The 21159-nt window shown below is 34.2% G+C and overlaps 1 protein-coding gene across 4 annotated transcripts in view; it reads left to right on the plus strand.

Moving 5' to 3' along the window:
- RELCH (RAB11 binding and LisH domain, coiled-coil and HEAT repeat containing) overlaps window positions 1–21159 on the plus strand; it is a gene marked incomplete at its 5' end in the record, with an annotated part of 96313 nt that overhangs the window by 50707 nt on the left and 24447 nt on the right. For all 4 annotated transcript variants that reach the window (XM_081096653.1, XM_081096654.1, XM_081096656.1 and 1 more), the window contains 8 exons: window positions 3445–3516; window positions 8294–8434; window positions 8866–9030; window positions 10452–10599; window positions 13002–13158; window positions 13787–13910; window positions 15691–15739; window positions 18016–18095. In XM_081096653.1, coding sequence (XP_080952779.1) covers window positions 3445–3516; window positions 8294–8434; window positions 8866–9030; window positions 10452–10599; window positions 13002–13158; window positions 13787–13910; window positions 15691–15739; window positions 18016–18095 — 936 coding nt within the window. The remainder of the gene's footprint in view (window positions 1–3444; window positions 3517–8293; window positions 8435–8865; window positions 9031–10451; window positions 10600–13001; window positions 13159–13786; window positions 13911–15690; window positions 15740–18015; window positions 18096–21159) is intronic.

Here is a 21159-nt window from a genome sequence, read left to right on the forward strand (position 1 = left end):
CCTATATAATAAAAGGCTAATATGCAAATCTGCCGAACAGCAGAAGGACAGGTCACTGTGATGTGCACTGACCACCAGGGGCAGATGCTCAATGCAGGAGCTGCCCCCTAGTGGTCAGTGCGCTCCCACAGGGGGAGCACCACTCAGCCAGAAGCCGGCTCACAGCTGGCTAGTGCAGTGGTGGTGGCAGGAACCTCTTCCACCTTCGCAGCAGCACTAAGGATGTCTGACTGACGGCTTAGGCCCGCTCCCCATGAGCCTAAGCCATCAGTCAGACAACCCCTGAGGGCTCCTAGACTGCGAGAGCGCACAGGCCGGGCTGAGGGAACCCCCCCTATTCCCCCCAGTGCACAAATGTCATACACCAGGCCTCTAATAAAATAAAGCAGGATAAGGGCTAGGGAGCGATGGGGAATGCTATTTTAGAAAGGGTGGTCAGAGAAGAAATCTGAGGAAGTGATGTTTAGGCAAGGATCTGAATTAAGTGAGATACTAGAAATACAAAAGCCTTGAGATGGGAGTAAACCTGATAACCTCAAGGGAGAGCAAGAAGGTATGTGTGTATCTTTGTGGATAGGTAAGTAGGTAGGTAACAGAAATAATATCTTATGTATGTTTATAGTTATATGTTAAAATATAGAGAATATAGAGTGTAAATCTTTGATGTAGGAGATTTTAGTGTTTATAATTCAACTCACTGTGAACAATACTTACGGTTTTATATTGAATTTTAATATTCCAGTTCTCTGTAGAACTCAGAATCTTGACTTTCTAGACTTGAAGTTTAGGTAATTAAGTAGCTTATTTTTCCATCTTAAAATGATGGCTTTCTTACTTACTTATTCATAGTAGTATGGTCACTTATTCTTAAAAAATATTGGTCTCTGGAGTATCACTAAAGCATATAGTCTTTTAGAATTCTGTTCCAGTTCCTTTTAGTATTTATTTTTCTTTTTAAAATGTTATGGAGTTATATCTGGAAGTGAACATTATGCATAGTCATTTTTTATGTCATCTATAGATTATTGTACATACTAATTTAGAGTGAGACTAATAATCACTGAGAGTCAAATTAACTTGGAAACAACACATATAATTCTGGACAATTATTCTTTTATAATTTTTTTCAATTCCTTTATAAGTTGTATCAAAGTACAATTCATATACTGTATAATTTACCCACTCTAAGTGTACAGTTCAGTGTTTTTTAGTATATTCACAGAATTATACAACTACCACCACAATCAATCTTAGAACAATTTTATCACCTCAAATATAATCCCCAACCCTTCAAACTTAGTTCTCATAGTTCAAGATTATTTTGGCTAATCTGGGTCCCTTGAATTGTCATATGAATTTTAGGATCAGCTTGCCAATTTCTGCAAAGAAGCCAGCTGGAATTTTCATAAGGATTGCATTAAATCTGTAGATCAATTTGGAGATTATTGCCATCCTAATAATAGTAAACTTTCCAATCCATGAATTTAAGATGTATTTCTATTTATTTAGGTCTTTAAATTTTTTTCAACAATGTTTTGTAGTTTTCATAATATCATTTATGTACTTTTTTGTTTAATTTATTCCTAAGTATTTTCTTTTTGATATTACTATAAATAGAATTTTTAAAATTTTATTTTCTGTTTGTTCGTTGCTAATACATTTGATTTTTTTATGTACATTTAATTTTGAGACTCACTGAGCTAGACTAAAGAAAAGCAAAATGAAAATTTATGTAGAACACACTTGGACATTCAAACCATTCTACTTTGAGGTTACTATTTCTGAATTTAATTCAAAAATGTCAGTTATAAACATTTCTACCACCACCTCTTCTGTAACCTGAATAAACATGGATATTAGGGATCTATCTAGCTGCCTACCTCCAGTTTTTTGCCCAATAGATTGCTATATAATTTCTTTTCCTAATTTTAGGCATCCAATACTTTAATGAATTATGTCACCTTTCATATGGAAATATGAGAGCAGATATACCTCTTTTCCAGTCAAAGAAAAATTTATATTCTTTTTTTTTTTTTTTAAATATATTTTATTGATTTTTTACAGAGAGGAAGGGAGAGAGATAGAGAGTTAGAAACATCGATGAGAGAGAAACATCGATCAGCTGCCTCCTGCACATCTCCTACTGGGGATATGCCCGCAACCCAGGCACATGCCCTTGACCGGAATCGAACCTGGGACCTCTCAGTCCGCAGGCCAACGCTCTATCCACTGAGCCAAACCGGTTTCGGCGAAAAATTTATATTCTACGAAGACGACATATGGGAACAAAACCCAGCATATGTCTCTTTTTCTTTTGGATATTTTTTGTTTTGATTCAGTGTAGTCATCACAATAGCAAAATCCCTTCATCGTGCATATGCAAACATAAATGGATTAAAGTCTGCTTACTTTGAAAACAAAATCTCATCACTAGTCTAAGGCATTGGTTAAATAATTGATTAACCAATTTTTAATCCCTTAACTCAGCGGTTCTCAACCTGTGGGTCTCAACCCCTTTGTGGGTCGAACGACCCTTTCACAGGGGTCGCCTAAAACCATCGGAAAACACATATATAATTTTGTTTTTGTGATTAATCACTATGCTTTAATTATGTTCAATTTGTAACAATGAAATTGGGGGTCACCACAACATGAGGAACTGTATTAAAGGGTCGCAGCATTAGGAAGGTTGAGAACCACTGCCTTAGCTACAAAAGAAGACTAATGAGTCATTCCTGTCATAAACCGTATATATATATAAAAGCCTAAGCGACTCTTTGACCAGTAGCTATGACACGCACTGACCACCAGGGGGTAGACGCTCAACGCACAGGCATGGAAACATGTAACAGACTGATGAATCTCAGAAGAAAGCGGGGGAGGGAGGAGGGCGGGAAGAGATTGTTAACCAAAGATCTTATATGCATACTAGAGCCCAGTGCATGGGTTCATTCACTGGTGGGGTCCCTCGTCCTGGCCTACAGGGATTGGGCCAAAACCAGCAGTCTGACAATCCCCCAAGGGGTCCCGGATTCCAAAAGGGTGCAGGCCAGGCCAAGGGACCCCACCAGTGCACAAATCTGTGCACAGGGCCTCTAGTATAGTATTCGGAAGCTGGGTTTTCCAAATATACTAATGTTTGTATGGAAGGAAAAAGTTGTCCCCACCATCCTAAGGAAAGCCTAGTCTTAGGCAAGCCCACAATAGACACCTTGCCAAATTTTCACCTTTGCTTTATCCTTTTTTCTTTAACAGATAAGCCCTGTGACCTCGTTTTTTAGTCTTTCTCTGATTTCCTTATTCCTGATTCAGATATACACAGGGATTCCCAGAGTGGAAAAGAGAAGCTTTATTGTATTTTTAACAGGATTTGTGGTGAAAAATAATGCTCTGTTGGAGGAAGGAAGACTATGTTGTTTATTCTTGATGTGCTTTTTACTCTAGATTAATCACAAATACCCAGAAAGACGACTGCTTGTGGCAGAATCCTGTGGAGCTTTGGCACCTTACCTTCCTGTAAGAATTGTCATTTTTTCCTTACAAACATTTTTTCCTTTTAAATAATAGAGAAACCTTTTCCCAAGTGTCTTAGACATTTTAATCCAAATTCTCTTTGGGCATGCTGTCCTAATAAAAGAAAAAGATGAATAAAAAAGAAAAGCGTTACATTGATATAATATGGCATTGCAGACGGGCACATTAGCCATTGATTTTGCATGAGTGTAAATAAATTCAATTGTATGAGCAGGTCTGAGGACTCTGAGGGTTCACTTGACATTCTTTCAAAGAGGTCCATCAAGAGAAAAGTATTTTCATAATAATATTAAAACATGTTTTGTCTTGTTCTCTATGTTGACATTTACACGGTTGGTGCAAAAGTTATAATGGGAAACAATGCCAGTGTATTAACACTAATCAAGGCAGTGACACCCAAATATACTGGTAATAATTGTATTCCTCACCACCATGCACTTACAGAAAAAGTCAATTTCACCTAAAAATAAGTTTGATCAGAAAAAGTCAATTTCACTTAAAAATAAGTTTGATGAATTGGTTAAATTATTAATTCTCCTAAATCTTTTCTCTTGTGTATGTCTGTTTTTAATATTTTTGATGAAATAGAAAATACTGATATTGAGCCTTTTTGCTGCATAAAATTTAATGGCTGTTTTATGAAAAGCACTCAAAGTAGTTTGCGTTCTGAGCTGAACTAGCTACATTTTTTCATGGGCTACTGATTTTATTTGACAGACCACTGATTGACAAACAATTTATGGTTATTCAGACTTTGGTATTTGTCAAGCATTTTCATGAAAATGACCCTGTCACTTCAAGGAAAACAAGTAGATGGCATTTATTGCCAGTGATAAAATTGGAACTTTAAGTGAGAACAAGAATTTTGGAAAACGTGTCAATATTGAATAATATCTGCATAACTCTGCAGTCCATTATTTCTCAAGTGACCAATGTAAAATACTCAAATTCGTGCGTGGGTAATAATTAGAAGCAAAGTTCAAGATAGTCCAATGGAATCTAATGTATCAGACTTTAAAGAGCTTACCTTGTTATTAGCAATGAACCGTATCATGGTTTCAGATTCTACATTGCAACTAACTTTTAAGAAACTACCACTTGTCCAATTTGAGCGTACAAAGTAAAATATCTATTCTTATCAGAAAAGACTATTAAAATACTCCTCCCTTTTTTAATTGCATTTCTGTGTGAGGCCATATTTTTTTAAATACTTCAACCAGTACAAAATATCACAACAATTGAATTCGGAGCAGATAAGAAAATCTACATATCTTCTTTTAAGTCAGACATTAAAAAGATTTTGCAATAAAATGTAAAACAACACCATTCTTCTTGTTCATTGCTTTGTTTTATGAAGTTATTTTCATTAAAATATTATTTGTTAGCCTAATGAGTTTATTTTTAAATAAATTGATACATATTTTAAATTTCCTAGTCTTAATTTCTAAGATGATAAATATCAATAGGTATTACTTACCCAAACAATTCTCTTTGATATGCTCATTTATTTTTAAATGATAGTAGGAGTCTGCAACCACAAAGAATGAGAACCATTTTTAGGTATCTTCCCATGGGTGCTTAGGAGTAGAAGAATGAAGTGACATCACAATTATTTTAATTTAAACAATCATAATTTAAAGCAGAGATTGACAAACTACAGCCAGGACACTGAATCTAGTCCATAACCCGTTTTTATAAATATTTTTATTGGAACACAGCCACACCCATGTGTTTATGGATTATCTGTGTCTGCTTTCACCCTACAACAGCAGAGTTGAGTAGTTGCAATAGAGAGGCCTTATGGTCCTCAAAGCCAAGACTCCTGTCTTAAAGGGTCATTTTTGAAACTTGTTCTTTTAAAAGGATACAAAAGTGGAATTATACAGTAATGAGCTATTTATGGAAGGAAAGGAAAGACTTTGTATAGTGATAACTCTGCATTTACTATTAACATGCCCTTTAGTGAAGAGTGAGAAACCAATAGTCAAACAACTGTGTGTGTTTTTAAGTAAAATTTAATGTTTTTTTTTATTCAGAAAAAATGGAAAGAAAAAAGAGTAGCCATAGTGTCGCTCAGTAACAATATATTTTTGTTGTTAAAAATAAATTGTTGCCCTAACCGGTTTGGCTCAGTGGATAGAGCATCAGCCTGCGGACTCAAGGGTCCCAGGTTCGATTCCGGTCAAGGGCATGTACCTTGGTTGCGGGCACATCCCAGTTGGGGGTGTGCAAGAGGCAGCTGATCAATGTTTCTCTCTCATCGATGTTTCTAACTCTCTATCCCTCTCCCTTCCTCTCTATAAAAAATCAATAAAATATATTTTTTAAAAAATAAAAATAAATAAATAAATAGTTATACAGTACAGAAAAAAAGTAAAATGAAAATAAAAGACTCCCCCCTCTGGCCCCTAGTCATCTTCTGCAAAGATATCTATCTAGTGTTAAGACTTTATAATTATTACTTACAGAAAATAAAAATTTATGCTTACACCAGCTTTATAATTTTTTTATATTCTTTAAAATTTTCTTACCCAAAATTAATTATATAATATACAGTGTTCTATATCCCCAACAATAAACTCTATTTACAGTTTTTTGCTTGGGTATCTGTGCATTTTAAAAATTTCTCATACTGTTAATACCTCTGCATCTTGCTTCTTTCAGCATTTGCTTTTTTTTTATTTTGACAGTGATAAATTGACCCCAACCAAGATAGCATAGATTTATAGTCCTATCAACAGTACCTTGGAGTTATTTTCCCATATATTCACCAGGAACTAGGCATAATGAAAATTTTTTAATGTTTATCCTATAGGAAAAAACTGTTACATTATTGTGACAAGTCATATAGATAGATATACTTGAGTGAGTTTGAGCGTCCTATTATTTATAGTTTCAAGATAAAGGTGAACATCACATGCTTGCAAATGATAAGGAAGCTGTTCCACACTGCTCCTAATACTAGAATGCTAAGCAGTATTAATAATAGACTTAAGCTTCCTCCATGGATCTCCACTGGCCTCATCTCACACTGTAACTGGTCATGTAAAATCTCAGTGTGGTAACACCTCCTGACTTGTCCTGTGAGTTCCCTGGGGCATCCTGAAACTAACTGCCACAGTTGACCTCAGCCTAGATCAGTGTGAAGCACATACCCAGCTGAAGTTTATGTACCTCTGTCCCATGGTCCATGCTAATACTAAATAAGAAGCTAATTTTTAAACCAATATTTAGACTGATATTTAAAGTATCTTAATATTAAGATACTTTAATGCATTGGGAGGGGGGCAGTTTTTAGCCTAAAGCAGGGGTCCTCAAACTTTTTAAACAGGGGGCCAGTTCACTGTCCTTCAGACCGTTGGAGGGCCGGACTATAGTTTAAAAAAAAACTATGAACAAATTCCTATGCACACTGCACATCTCTTATTTTGAAGTAAAAAAAGCAAAACGGGAACAAATACAATATTTGTATTTGCATGTGGCCCGCGGGCCGTAGTTTGAGGACCCCTGGCCTAAAGGATAAATAAACAAGGCTATACCTGAAGGCATATTCACCAACCTAAATGTGACTGAAATTTGCTAAAATTACATATCTGTTTCTAAAAAGTCAAAACAAAATCTAGGTCATTTAAAAATGTCAGACTTTGCTCTGCATACCAAATCACACTGTAAATTTATGAAAATGATCACATCTTTCATTTTTATTTTATTCTAACCATTATATGTCAAAAGAACCTAAACAAGTTTAGGTTTAAAGAATTGTTATAAATTAATTAAGTTACAATAATGTTACAAAGAAGGGAAGGAAACGCAAGACTTTGTATAGTGATAACTCTTCATTCTAGCTTCAGCTATTAATTAGGCTAAACCAGGGGTGGGCAAACTTTTTGACTCGAGGGCCACAATGGGTTCTTAAACTAGACCAGAGGGCCGGAACAAAAGCATGGATGGAGTGTTTGTGTGAACTAATATAAATTCAAAGTAAACATCATTACATAAAAGGGTACGGTCTTTTTTTTTTTTTTTTTAGTTTTATTCATTTCAAATGGGCCGGATCCGGGCCGTAGTTTGCCCGGCTGAAAACTATTAACATTCTTTAACTGTGAGAAAAAAATTATGTGAAATTAAGACACAGCAGTGGTTGGCATTATATTAAATAGTAGCATCTGAGAATAGCAATGCAATTCTTATTAAAGTACTTTTCCACTTCATATTTTACTATCCTGTTTGAATTTTTTTCTCAGTTCTTTAAAAAATAGGAACACTAGGATTTTATGTTTCCACACTCCCTACATCAGGCAAATGCTTTGATTGCCAGAGTAATTTTTGTAACCCTCCTGTTATAACTTTCAACACTTTTCTCTGAGTTGAATAGGTAGTGATAGAAGACTCATTGTCCATTTATAGCAGAGTGTTGACTTTGGTGACTTGCCAGAAATGCCTGCTACAATGTGCTCTAAGGGTTTGCACTATTTAGCAAAGGTATAAAACATGCTGGGAGATAATTAATACTGAATTCAGGATAGATGCTGCTACCTTTAGAGAGGGAGGATAGAAGAAGGTGGGAGAGGGGAGAGGAGAGTAATACTTTGGCTCTACTCGTAATGTTCTATCTCTTCAAAAAATGAAGACTTGAAACAAACATAGGAAAATGTTAATATATATTTAATCCGCATTTTGAATATGTGGATATCTGTTATTTTCCATATTTTTCTGCTGCTGGTGTAAATAAATAGCAAAAACCTCTTTTTATTTTCAGAAAGAAATTCGTAGCTCCTTGGTTCTTTCAATGTTGCAACAAATGTTAATGGAAGATAAGGCAGATTTGGTAAGGGAAGCTGTGATCAAAAGCCTCGGTATCATTATGGGATACATTGATGATCCAGACAAATATCAACAGGTGTGTTTTTCAGATTAAACCCCATTTACTTCATTTTAAAATTCCAGATAATATTTCAAATCTGATTCAGATACTCTATAATCTATAGTAGGGATGGCAATTATGTCCCCTTTAACCAGTTGGGTTGGCTGCCTGGTTTCAGTTCTGCAATTCAGAAGGAAGAATGCTGTGATTCATTTATACAGGAAACTGGCAACAAGCATGCATGTTTACCACCGCTCTCCTTTGTTTCCTCATCAGTTTATACATGGCATTTTCTTTAAAGAAAATGGGAAGGGTGGGATTATGGATGGCTTTCTTTCTTCAAATGTTCTCTAAATGTACTGCAGTGTGTACTTACTACTTTTTATTGAGTTATTTTCTTAAGTTTATTCTTTTTTAAAAAAATCTACATTTTGCCTGCTTTTTGCTTTTTGTTGTTGTTTTGGCAGGGTTTTGAATTGTTGCTGTCAGCCTTGGGTGATCCCTCAGAAAGAGTAGTTAGTGCAACACATCAAGTATTTTTACCAGCTTATGCTGCCTGGACTACAGAACTTGGAAATTTACAGTCTCATCTTATACCTACATTGCTGAGCAAGATTGAAAAACTTCTCAGGGTAAACGTTCTCTTTGTTTATGTAGTTTATAGAAATTTAAAAGGTGTGTTCTAAAGCATCTTGACAAAATATTGGGAAGCAAAGACAGAAAGTACCACTTAGATGAACATTCTAATAAATTACCAATTAAAGATTCTGTTGGACTGGAGCCAGGGGAGGTTTGAGGAAGTTCTGCTCTTCTAAAGCTAGAGGAGAAAGGACATGATCTGAGTTTGCTAATACATTATTCAGAAAGCTGGCTCTTCCTATTCTTTTCTGAAGACGTAAAATACTTTGAAGGATCAAGTCCAGTCCCAAAATGCAGAGATAACTAAAATATGAGTCTCCGAAGCGTTCTTCTTCACACAATGGCAAAATGCTTTAACTGTGTTTATTTCACTGCAGTTGTTCATTTCCTCACCTTTTAAAATGAACTTTTCATTTTTTCCAAGTAAAAGAGTTAAAACAATAGAAACACTTAGATCTATTTTTCTTACTAAGAGTTTATTTTGGAGTCTAGAAGAAAAACGAACATTTCTTTAATGCCTATCATATGCCATTAAGTTATATACTTTATATATACAATATATTATTTCATTCCTATAATCCTTTGAATTGTATTTTGGTTTTTGTGAGGAGATTAGGTGTTTAAGTAACTTGGGTTACTTAGCTGTAAAATGTCAGAACAAGGATCTGATAGAAGTCTTTGACTTCCAACTCTTGCCCTTTCTACCCCAAATTTTAAAGATCTACTAGTATAAAGGCTCTTACATAAAGCATTATAACTGCTCTCAAGGTGAATATATAAATATATATATAATTTAAAATCGAACTTTTTTCTATAAATCCTGAGTATTAAAGTAAAACTATAAATAAACGACTAGAGTGAAATATTTAGCATTTGGTTAAATGTTATATACTCATCCTTCTTACTCTTTTTTCTTTCTGTTATCTCTTTTTTTCTTTTTGAAATTTCTTCTATGTGTTCACTTGTTTTAAAATGCTTTCAATGCTATCAGTTACAAATGTCACCAAATCTGTATAGAAAGTAGGAGAGGGAAAGCAGTAAGCACTGCTGTAGGTTTAGCCATTGAGCATTGAAAATATTCCTGTGGTTCACTTTTCTTTATACAGACTTAATAAAATTTTTAAAAATAAGACCCTCCTTTAAAAAAAAAAAAAGCTATAAAAGAAGGTCCATACCAATAGAAATGATTGTTCACCCTGAAGTTTTCCATATAAAAGATTCTGTTACTTCTGTGCTTTTTCATATTTTCACATACTTAGAAAAATTATGATTTGTGGACCTCTCCATTAGGTGTTATGCTATGAGTCTAGTATACAGGCCCTTAAATATTTTATTATTTGCCACAGAAAGAAAGAGCATCATAAATACGTAATTTCAAAAGACTAAAATGAGCTTTCAATTCCTTATGTTTCAGGAAGGAGAACATGGGCTGGATGAACATAAGCTCCACATGTATCTTTCTGCCTTGCAGTCCTTGATCCCATCTCTCTTTGCATTCGTGCTGCAGAATGCCCCTTTCTCCAGCAAAGCCAAGCTTCATGGTGAAGTGCCACAGATAGAAGGTACTGAACCAAAATTGTGGAAGGGAGATGCAGGGTATTAGTAGCCTCACTCCCCAAAGAATTTTTTTTTATTAAAATTTTGAAAATCACTTTATATGGCAGCATACTTACTAACATGTATTATAAGTCTGTGTGGAATTTGTGGTCATGTGTCTTCATCTTTTATGGATAAGCTTCATGGTATTATTTTAAACTTTCTATTCATAATCTATAATCTTTTTATAACCTTTTTTTGGTGACTGAAATAAGTATTTCATTAATAGAGCTGAATTAAAAAAAGATCTACTTAATACTAATGAGTGCCAGTTTATGAAGCTTTTCATTTCCACTTTATCTTTTTTCTTACCCAGCTGTTTCATCTTACTTAGGGAAAGGTAAATGTGTTATTCTTTCCTACTATGTCCTTGCAAAGAATAAAAGCATATGCGGCAGAATTCTCCCCCCCCCCCCCCAAGAAGGAATATGATTTATTTTCAGAAATTTGTGAAATTGATAGCAAAAGCCAATATTTTCTTATCTGTGTCCAGCTAATGAGTAAGTGACCTTTGATCAATGGCAGTAGGTGACCCCACTGTACCTAGTATAGACAAGCTATTACTATTTATGAGAGTCTTCTCAGCTTTTTCAGATTTGTAAAATTATCACTGTCTCTTACTGTCTTCTGATAGACAAAAGAATATAACATTGAGAACAGCAACAGACACTTAAATTTTTTTAGAATTGAACTTTTCATATTAAAAACAAAGTGTGGGTTACCTATAATCTTAGGGATATAAATCAGTGTGTCCAGGATGCACAAAATACACCATAAAAATGGTATATGCTGTTTGAATGTCAATTTTACTTGGAAAATTGAGAATGGATAGAGTAGGCTTTAATATTTTTAAGTGATATTATTGAGGAGAATGAAAATTCAAACTTTTAAGATTAGTCTTCATAAGGCACTCAGAGCTGGCCTTTTCAGGTTCTGCCCCTCACTCAGGAAGGCAGTTAATCTGCTTAGGGACTTTCCTGTCTTTTTTATTTCCTCTTTTAATTTCTCCCTACAGTAAGTCTTAACATATCTGTTTTACTTTTCATTGTTCCATTATTTTCTAATAAATTGCCACTTTTTTAAGGAATAACATTCCATTGTATTATAGCAGATTGTAACCAATAATTTGAAATGATATCAGATGTCCCTTGACATGATGTAGAAATATGAAGTACAAATATTCCTCACCATCCAAATTTAATTGATTTCTGGGTTGAGGTTGTGAAAATTAAAGCAGAAACCTCAGATAGTGAGGGATACCATGTTACTCAAATTATTTGTTTGTGTATTACGATAGCAAATGGGAGAGCTCATCTAGCAAGGGATAAACTTTATCTGTACGTAATACTCCATATATTATTAGAAACCTTGCACACCATAGACAGATAATAACATCTTACTGTTGCCTTTGAGCATCTTAAAAATTAAGTGTATTTCATGTTTTCTTAATTTTAATAATTACCATGAACCATTGGTATGTTTTGAGAAAATGCTGCACCCTTATTTGTCTCTTTTTTGGGTGTCAGCCTCTGTGCAGGAGTTGTTGGGCCATTAGGACTTTCTGATCAGCAGTTAATCAGCTGTTGGCATGCTTTACTCACTTAACAACCTCTCAAGAAGTGTTTTCTTAATAACCTGGGATCTACTTATGATCTAACCCATCAGTACAAACTTTAAAATAGTGTATATCCATGTTTTATTTACATAATTTTAAAAGTATATACATAAGACCCTAGTTATAATATTTATAGTACAATATGCCTTATTTTACTGGTTACTGGTTTTAGTACTTTATATTAACTTAATGTTTATCAAATATGAAAATTTTTTTAAATAAAGCATTTATTAATAGAGATTAAATTCTTATGCAATCTGGTCAGCTGAAGCTTTAATGTATTTTATATCATTATTCTCTGGTATTAAACAGTTTTTTCCCTGCTATTAACCTATTAATGTATTACTCCACAAAGGAAACATTTTAACATATTTACTATTCCATTGACATAAACAGTCTGGTGAAATTACAAGTATTTCTATTTTTATACCAAATTTAAATTCCTATTTAGCTAAGATCATATCACTGGGCCAATTTTGATTTAACCTAAAGTGAAATTTTACTCCTCATTAGCAAACTAATTCATTACAGTATTCGTTTATAATTATTTAGTTTCATAAAGTCTTAACTTTGAGATTAAAAAATGTGACAAAATTTTTTTTTCTAAAAACGATTTAATTAATTCATCTCAGTAAAGTTTATAATAAGCTATATAAAGATTAGGAGGTAGAACTTTATTTTCCTTTTGACAGAATAGCTAACTTCCCAAACTGCCATTTTCCACATGACGTATTTTGCTTTTATTATTTATAGTGACACGGTTCCCCCGGCCTATGTCACCCCTTCAAGATGTGTCTACTATTATTGGAAGTCGTGAGCAATTGGCAGTGCTACTACAACTTTATGATTACCAGCTGGAACACGAGGGTACAACAGGCTGGGAGAGTTTACTGTGGGTTGTCAATCAATTGTAAGTCCCACCTTCAAAATCATTTGGTTCAAACTCATTCAGATGATTGGAAGATAGCTCACTATATTTAGCTTGGCCCTTTTGTTATAGAAGAGATAACAAAATATAAAAAAAATAGAACAAAATCTAACTTGGCAGCATCTCTGGTAAACTTGTTTAGGAGAGATTTACACCGCTGGATGTGTAGTGATTTATCTACAAAGATAGTGCTGCTGTGTTATGTCAAAAGAATCTGTCTTCTAGCCTTGTTGATTAATGGTGATGATGGATTTTAAACTATATCAAGACTTCTCATTTTTGAGGCTAAACTGGATGCCACAATAGCCAACTTCTTGTATGAAGCATCAAAATTCATTGATTCGAGTCTCATTAACTTCATATTCAGAATTCTACCAGAGGTCCATATATTTTATGACAAGCGGTTAAAATTTATTTTAAGAAGTTTATTGAGTAGAATGAAAACTTAAGACCTTTTCATAGGGTCTCAAACAACTCCTTTGTTTTCCAACTTTACTGTCTATGAAAACCAAAGCATAAGAGGTTATAAGATTGCATTGTTTCAGAAATTGGCAAGGAAACAGTAATTTATATGTATCCCCTGCCTATTTTTCTTTCCTTTCATATTCAGGTTGCCACAACTTATAGAAATAGTTGGCAAAATTAATGTTACTTCAACTGCCTGTGTCCATGAATTCTCCAGATTTTTCTGGCGCCTTTGCCGGACATTTGGCAAAATTTTTACAAACACTAAGGTAAAAACTTGTATTCCATATTTTCTTATATGCAAGATCCATAAAAATGTAATGTGTTAATTAATGCTATAACAGAGTAAATAAGAGCATGAGCCCTTCCTTTATTCTAATTTATCTTTTAATATCTTAGAAAATTATGATAGCAAAAAAAAAATTCTAGTCCGTAATATTCTTATCTTTATATCTGATTTTCAGAAGATGATTTAGCCTAAACTTAGTTTGTATCCAGATTTGGATAGAACATCTACTCACTGTTTCAGCATAGAAAGTACCAATCCTTTGAATATGCTTCTGATCTACCACAGATATTGAAAGCAATTATTTGCTCACTTCACTTTAGTCAAAACCTCAGGTGACTGTAGAACCAAAGCACCTTATATAGAAGACTTACTTTGTGGATACCAGCTCTAAGGCTAGCATGGAAACTTGAGATAAATGCTGCAGTTTTCAGTCACTAGCAAAAGTAACTTTTGTCACATTTGTTTATCCAGGTTATTTTGTAGTTTTAGGTATTAAAATATCCATGTCCTTAGATATCAATTTCTTCTTTAATCCTGTTAATCCATTAGTCTTCGTGGAATGTTGTTAAGCAAGTTCTTTAGAGACCTAATAAAAACAAAAATATGTAGTAGCTATAATCAAATATTAATCAAGACATTTAAAAGGTAAGAATTTTGTGCAGCTCTTTCCTATTAAATCTCTCATTTCTGAAACATTTAAAGCAAAAACAGTTTGCTATAGTTGACTGGATGAAATTCAGAAAATGAGTTATGTCCCTGTTATGTTTGTGACCTATAATAATTTATCTGGGCTTAGTCTTTTCATGTGTGAAATGAGGGAATTGCCTCAGTATCTTTTCATTTATAGAACTGTAGATTAATCTTTAAATGGGGTCTTCAACTCAATTTAACTTGAATATGTAAATGAATGATTGAGCTGCCAATAAGAGGGGAAAACCAGACCTTGATGTTACTGTAGAATAAACAAGATTATTTTATATTTTTCACTAAAATCTAATTATCAAATATAATTTGATTTTACTGTTATCAATAGTGACAAAAATTATTTGGCATCTCTAAAAGAAGTAACTACTATATATATATATATTTTTTTTTAACAAAAGCAAGTAAGAGTCTACTTTAGCACTTACCAGTAAGAGATTGACTTCAGTGACCTGAAAACTGAAATCTGTGATGATGTTAATAATAAAATATTGAAACAATGATTAGTTCTAACTTAAAATACTTAAGTGAAATTCACTATTTGATGTTTAAATTTTAAGGAATTTTAAATAAAAGACTAATTTAAACAGATGGATATCACATGATGAATATGTTACTTGTTGCATATCTTGAATGAATGCAATTTCCTTTTCATTCCTTCTAAATACAGCAAATGTTTTGTTCAATAATTTTGATCATATAATAGCTACCTAAAAAGCACTTCTATCATCAGGTTCAGTTTTAGGAGGTGGTAATTTCAAGCATTTAAAATCATCTTGGGAATTAATTTAGTGAAGTACACTAAAGGTTCTTCAGAAAATACTTGCTGACCTGAATTGATTTTTATAAATATTTATCTCTTAAAGTATTATTTTTAGTAACCTGACTCTTCTTTTATCCTAAACCTCTTAAAAATGATTACATTTCTGAACACTTGAATCAATGGTCTATAAAGCAAAATAAATAAATATATAGTAGTATTAAACATTTCATTTATTTACTCATCGACTGGTCCATGAACCTGAGACTTTTTTGGATCTTTTCTTTGGATTGCTTAGGTAAAACCTCAGTTCCAGGAGATTCTAAGACTATCTGAAGAAAACATTGGTAAGTTTGTTATTACTTTTAAAAACAATTGGGTCTCTTTATTCATGAAAAGTACTAGATTTTTTATATGCAAATTGTATAAATGAACTATCTAGTACAATTGAAAAGGAAAATTTATAGTATGGAGCTCTTTCTTTTACAACTGTGTGACATTTACTATCCTCCTCATGAGGTGCTAGTGAAATTAATCTGAGATTTTAAAGAAACCACAGGCTTAAATGGGTAGCTCCAGCCCTTCTGTTGATAGTTTTCAACTCACCTGTCTTAAGAAGTCTAGTTATAGCATTGTTGGCCTAAGAACTTGTTCATGTGTGGATCTTACATCCCTATATATTTTTCTAGTTTTTAGGAATAAATTATGGAAAATGTTAGGGAAAAAATATGTATAGTATAGTGCTCCTCCCCTTTTTTTGAATGTACACATCAGCAGTTTTCCACCTTTAAAAAAAAATATTTGTATTATTTTAGATAGGAAGGGAGAGGGAATGAGAGAAACATCAATCAGCTGCCTCTTGCACACTCTTTATTGGGGATCAAGTCCACAACTGAGACATGTACCCTGACAGGGAATCAAATCTGCGACCTCTCGGTGGACCAAACAATGCTCAACCAACTGAGCCACATCATCCAGGGTTTCCAACTGTTTCATCTTATAGCACACATAAACTAATTACTAAAATTCTACAGCAAACCTAAAAATATATATTTTTTGCCAGTCTGACAAAAAAAAATAGGTGTAATTTTGATTCATTCATACAAGATCTCGGCTATTGTTGTGTTGGCTGTTGTCATTTTTTTCATTTGACAATTTAAGTAAAAGAGGTCCGTGCCCCTGACCAAATAGTCAGGTATTGCTGTCTTAAAATTTTTTTGTGGCATACTGGTTGAAAATCACTGATAGTTGGTATTATCTTTTAGTTAACTATTAATTCTGATGATAAATTAATGAAGAATATTTACATGTTTTAGAAACTCCCAGCTTTTATAATTATTAGTTATCTATGGGTGTTTAGCTGTTTACCTAAGAAGTGGGTTACTAACTCCTGTGTATACAGTGCATACCTATGAATTCAATTTATATTCCTAGCCTCAGATTTACCTTTAAACTACCATAGTCTTATTCAAGCAATGTCAATATTCCCTTAAAGAAAAAAAATTATTCTTACCAAGATAATAAATAAATGTCAAATACTAGTTGATATGAATTTGGAACTTCCTTTTTTGCTAAAATTCCTTTAAGGAAGTCATGTAAGACAGCTTTTCAACTCAGTTTGTTTCTGAAGAGAATTTAAAACCATATAAAAATAGGGGAAAAAGTAATAAAAATATTTTTAGTACATAAAAGCAAATAAAAACATTCAAAACGGTGCCTAAAGATCAATAAGCAAGAGCAAGCTATTGGTATTATAAATAGTAACTGTCATATCACCTCTGGAACCTTTCTTTTGAAATCATCTACAGGTGCTACATTTTTAAAAAAATCTCACTTTCCAGTAGTCACAAGGCATTCTCCTGTGGTTGAATGATTCTCTGTTTCCCCTGCTTTAATTAGCCTGACTCCTGGCTGAAAATCCCTATAGACGCAGTGGTTCTCAACCTGTGGGTCATGACCCCTTTGGCGGTCGAACGGCCCTTTCACAGGGGTCGCCTAAGACCATCCTGCATATCAGATATTTACATTACGATTCATAACAGTGGCAACATTACAGTTATGAAGTAGCAACGAAAATAATTTTATGGTTGGTTCACAACATGAGGAACTGTATTTAAGGGCCAGAAGGTTGAGAACCACTGCTAGAGGATGCAGGAGGGGCTCTGGAACTAGACTAGTACTAGATACTAGGTAGTATCTCATATCTAGAAGCAGATTAAATAATATACATGAAGGTGCCTCCTTTAAGCTGAGTGCCTGTACATTTCATTGAATACTACAGTTTGAAAGCCTACAAATTTATGAAGAACTGTTTCTATAAACAGTTGGGAGGTTCTTAAAGAAAACTCTGATTATGGAAATGAGTATAGCATTTCATTTTGGTTATTAAAATTTTTCCCCACCTATCAAAAATGTTTATGCTAATGGCTCTGTAAAAAGTAGTACATTATATTTTTATAAATCCCAGTAAATATGTTTTAATCAAAATTATTTTTCAAAGTAATGATAATATTTATTTGTAAGCCTTGTAACCAGTTGTAAATTTAAATATAATTAACATTGTGACTTTTTGCTTTGCATTTAAAATATACTAGAATTTTAAAAATTATTTTCATAATTTTAGATTCCTCAGCTGGAAATGGGGTCCTCACTAAAGCCACTGTCCCCATTTATGCAACAGGAGTTCTTACGTGTTATATTCAGGTAAGGGCAAAAATCCTTTTACTGGAAAATGTAGAAGTACTTTCTACTAGTTACCTAATATTATGTCTTTTTAATGTGTATAGATGAAAATGTTACCCATAAAGGAAAACAAAGCATTTATTCATTTTATTCGATTTATTATTTATAGTGGGAGAGCATATTTGAATAATAAGTCTCTGAGTAAAATCTCCATTGAATAAATAAATTTAGAGAATGTGTTCTTCTTGATACTTTGTTAGAAGTGTTAGATTGCACTTATTTAGGAGATTCCTTCTCTTTTATGATGAATTTTTCATAACAAAGTACATGTTAGGTAAAGCAAACTACAAAATGCTACAGAATACTGTACTATCATATTTTTAGCAAAGTACTTTTTTTATACATTTTATTTTTTATTCTTAAAATTTTTTTTTCAATTAAAGTTTACATTCATTATTATTTTGTATTAGTTTCAGGTAAACAACATATTGGTTAGACAATCATATACTTTACAAATGTTCTGCTGTATTTACAGTACCCACCTGACACCATACATAGTTATTACATTATTGACTACATTCCCTATGCTGTACTTTACATCTCCATGACTATTTTGTAACTATCAATCTGTACTTCTCAATCCCTTCACCCTTTCCACCCAGGCTCATAATCCTGACCTCCCCTCTGGCAACCATTAATCTTTTCTCTATATCTATGAGTCTATTTCCGTTTTGTTTGTTCATTTATATTGTTCTAGCAAAGTACTTTTTTTTTGTTAATCCTCACCTGGGGATATTTTTCCATTACTTTCAGAGAGAGTAGGAGGGAAGGAAGGAGTTGCTGGTAGAGAGAGAGAGAGGAAAATATCAATGTGAGAAACACTTCAATTGGTTGCCTCCCACACACGCCCCAACCAGGGGGTGGGGAGTGAACCCACAACTGAAGTACGTGCTCTTGACGGGGCATCAAACCCAAGACCGTTCAGTGCACAGGCAACTCTAACCATTAAGCACACCAGCCAGGGTGTAAAGTACTTTTTAATCATACTTTCTTTTTCTTAATTATTACTGCATAATAAATTATCCCAAAACAATGGGTTATTCTGGCCCATTTATTTGCTCAGCTAGGTATCTTTTCTGCTGGTCCTCATGTTTCTGCTTTCAACTGGTTGGTTGGCAGGGGGCTCAGCTAGGGTGGCTGATCAGTCTCCTTGTAATCATAGGGCCTATTTCTCTCCATGGGGCCTCTGGAACAGCAGGGCCAGACTTATTGCATGGTGGCTCAGGACTCCCAAGAGTACAAAAGAATCTGCTAGGCTAAGTCTTGGGCCTAGAATTAGTACATCACTACTACTATATTCTACTAGAGGCCCAGTGCACGAAATCATGCGCGGGTAGGGTTCTTAGGCCTAGCCTGCAATCAGGCCCATCTTCTGCCTGCTTAGCAGTCCCCAGTCCTGCCTCACCGCTGCCCATCCTGGTTCTCCGTGGTTCCCTGTTTGCCATCTAGTAATCAGAGCCTGCGGGCCAGCGGGAGAGACCAAGAGGTCTGCCTTAGGTCTGCCTTCTGCCTGCTTGCCAGTCCCCAGTCCCGCCCCGCCGCCACCCACCCTGGTTCTCCATGGTTCCCCATTGGCCATCCAGCGATTGGAGACTGTGGGTTGGGGGAAGGGACCAAGAGGTGGTCAGTGCATCTCATAGCCACTGGTCGATCGATCGTTCTGGTCATTATGCCGTTATGGTCGCTGGCCTTTTATTATATAGGATTGGTTAAAGCAAGTATCAGCCCAGCCCAGATTTAGAGGAGAGACCTAAACAAGGACATGAACCAGAAGGTGTGGTTCATTGGTAGTCACCAATATAACAGACTACTAAACATTATTTTACGTTAATAACAGACACATGATGTGTACTAAGGCATATCAGTCATTTTTAAGTGTGAGGCAAGTTCCACTAGTAAGATGAAAATATTGACTCAGGATAAAAGCTTTTTTGGAAATCAGAATGTAAGAATCAGAAAGGAAAACCTGTTTTCCTGAATTTTCTTTCATTTTTTAATAACATTTATTTTGCCTTTTGAATTCAAAGTACAGCAATGTATATTTATTACACCCTTCTTCCAAAACAGATATGAACCATTTTATAATATTAAAATATAGTTCTACATTATCCGCACAATACCTTGCAATAGAAGCTCCAGTTCTGTTAAAGTAGCACAGTATTTTTTTTCATTAGAGAGAGGAATGGAGAGGGAGAGAGAGAGAGAGAGAAACATCAATGATATGGGAGAATCATGGATCGGCTGCCTCTTGCATCAAGCCCACAACCTGGGCATGTCCGTGACTGGAATTGAACCCTGACTGTGACCTCCTGGTTCATAGGTCCACACTCAACCACTGAGCCACGCCAGCTGGCCAGTATTCTTTTAAACTTTCCTTTTCTACACTAGTTCTTAGACTACCTCATAATATGGTCTCTCTTGCTGTTCTTAAATTCATAGAGATTTAGTCCTAACACATGCCAGGCACAATAGTACAAATACCATTCTCCTCTCTGTTTAATTTTAGAAGCTGTTCCAGCATAATAACAAGTGTGATGTCAATATTTTTCTCTCTCTTGTTTAACCCCTGCAAGTTTGTATGTTGATTTTGACCACAAATAGTGTTTTAAAGCATAATAAAGTACCAAGTACAAGGTTTGCCTCAGGGTAGGCCCTCAGTAGATTTGTTGAATAAATAAATAAGGATATATCTTTTGAGTCACTATGTGAAGTCCAAATATCTGAAGAGATAACTTCTTAGTTTGATTTAAAAAAAAATGTATTGAGGTAGCTATCATAGATTGGCAGTGTTACTTGTTTTAGGAAGCACATAACAGCAGTTAATATTTTTGTTACTAAACAAAATTTTCTGTTAGGGTAAATCATTGCCCTTTTGCTTTGTTTAACAAAAACTATCTATTTTGAATCAGTTACATAAGCAGTATATCTTGTTTTGAACTTTCAAAAATGAGAAATAGGATTGTAGTAAATTTTAAATAAAAAAATCCATGCTCACTTAGAATTGTAGTTCACAGCTCTCATTTCA

The sequence above is a fragment of the Myotis nattereri genome, assembly GCF_964212035.1.
Source record: "Myotis nattereri genome assembly, chromosome: 8".
In the NCBI taxonomy this organism is placed as follows: domain Eukaryota; kingdom Metazoa; phylum Chordata; class Mammalia; order Chiroptera; family Vespertilionidae; genus Myotis; species Myotis nattereri.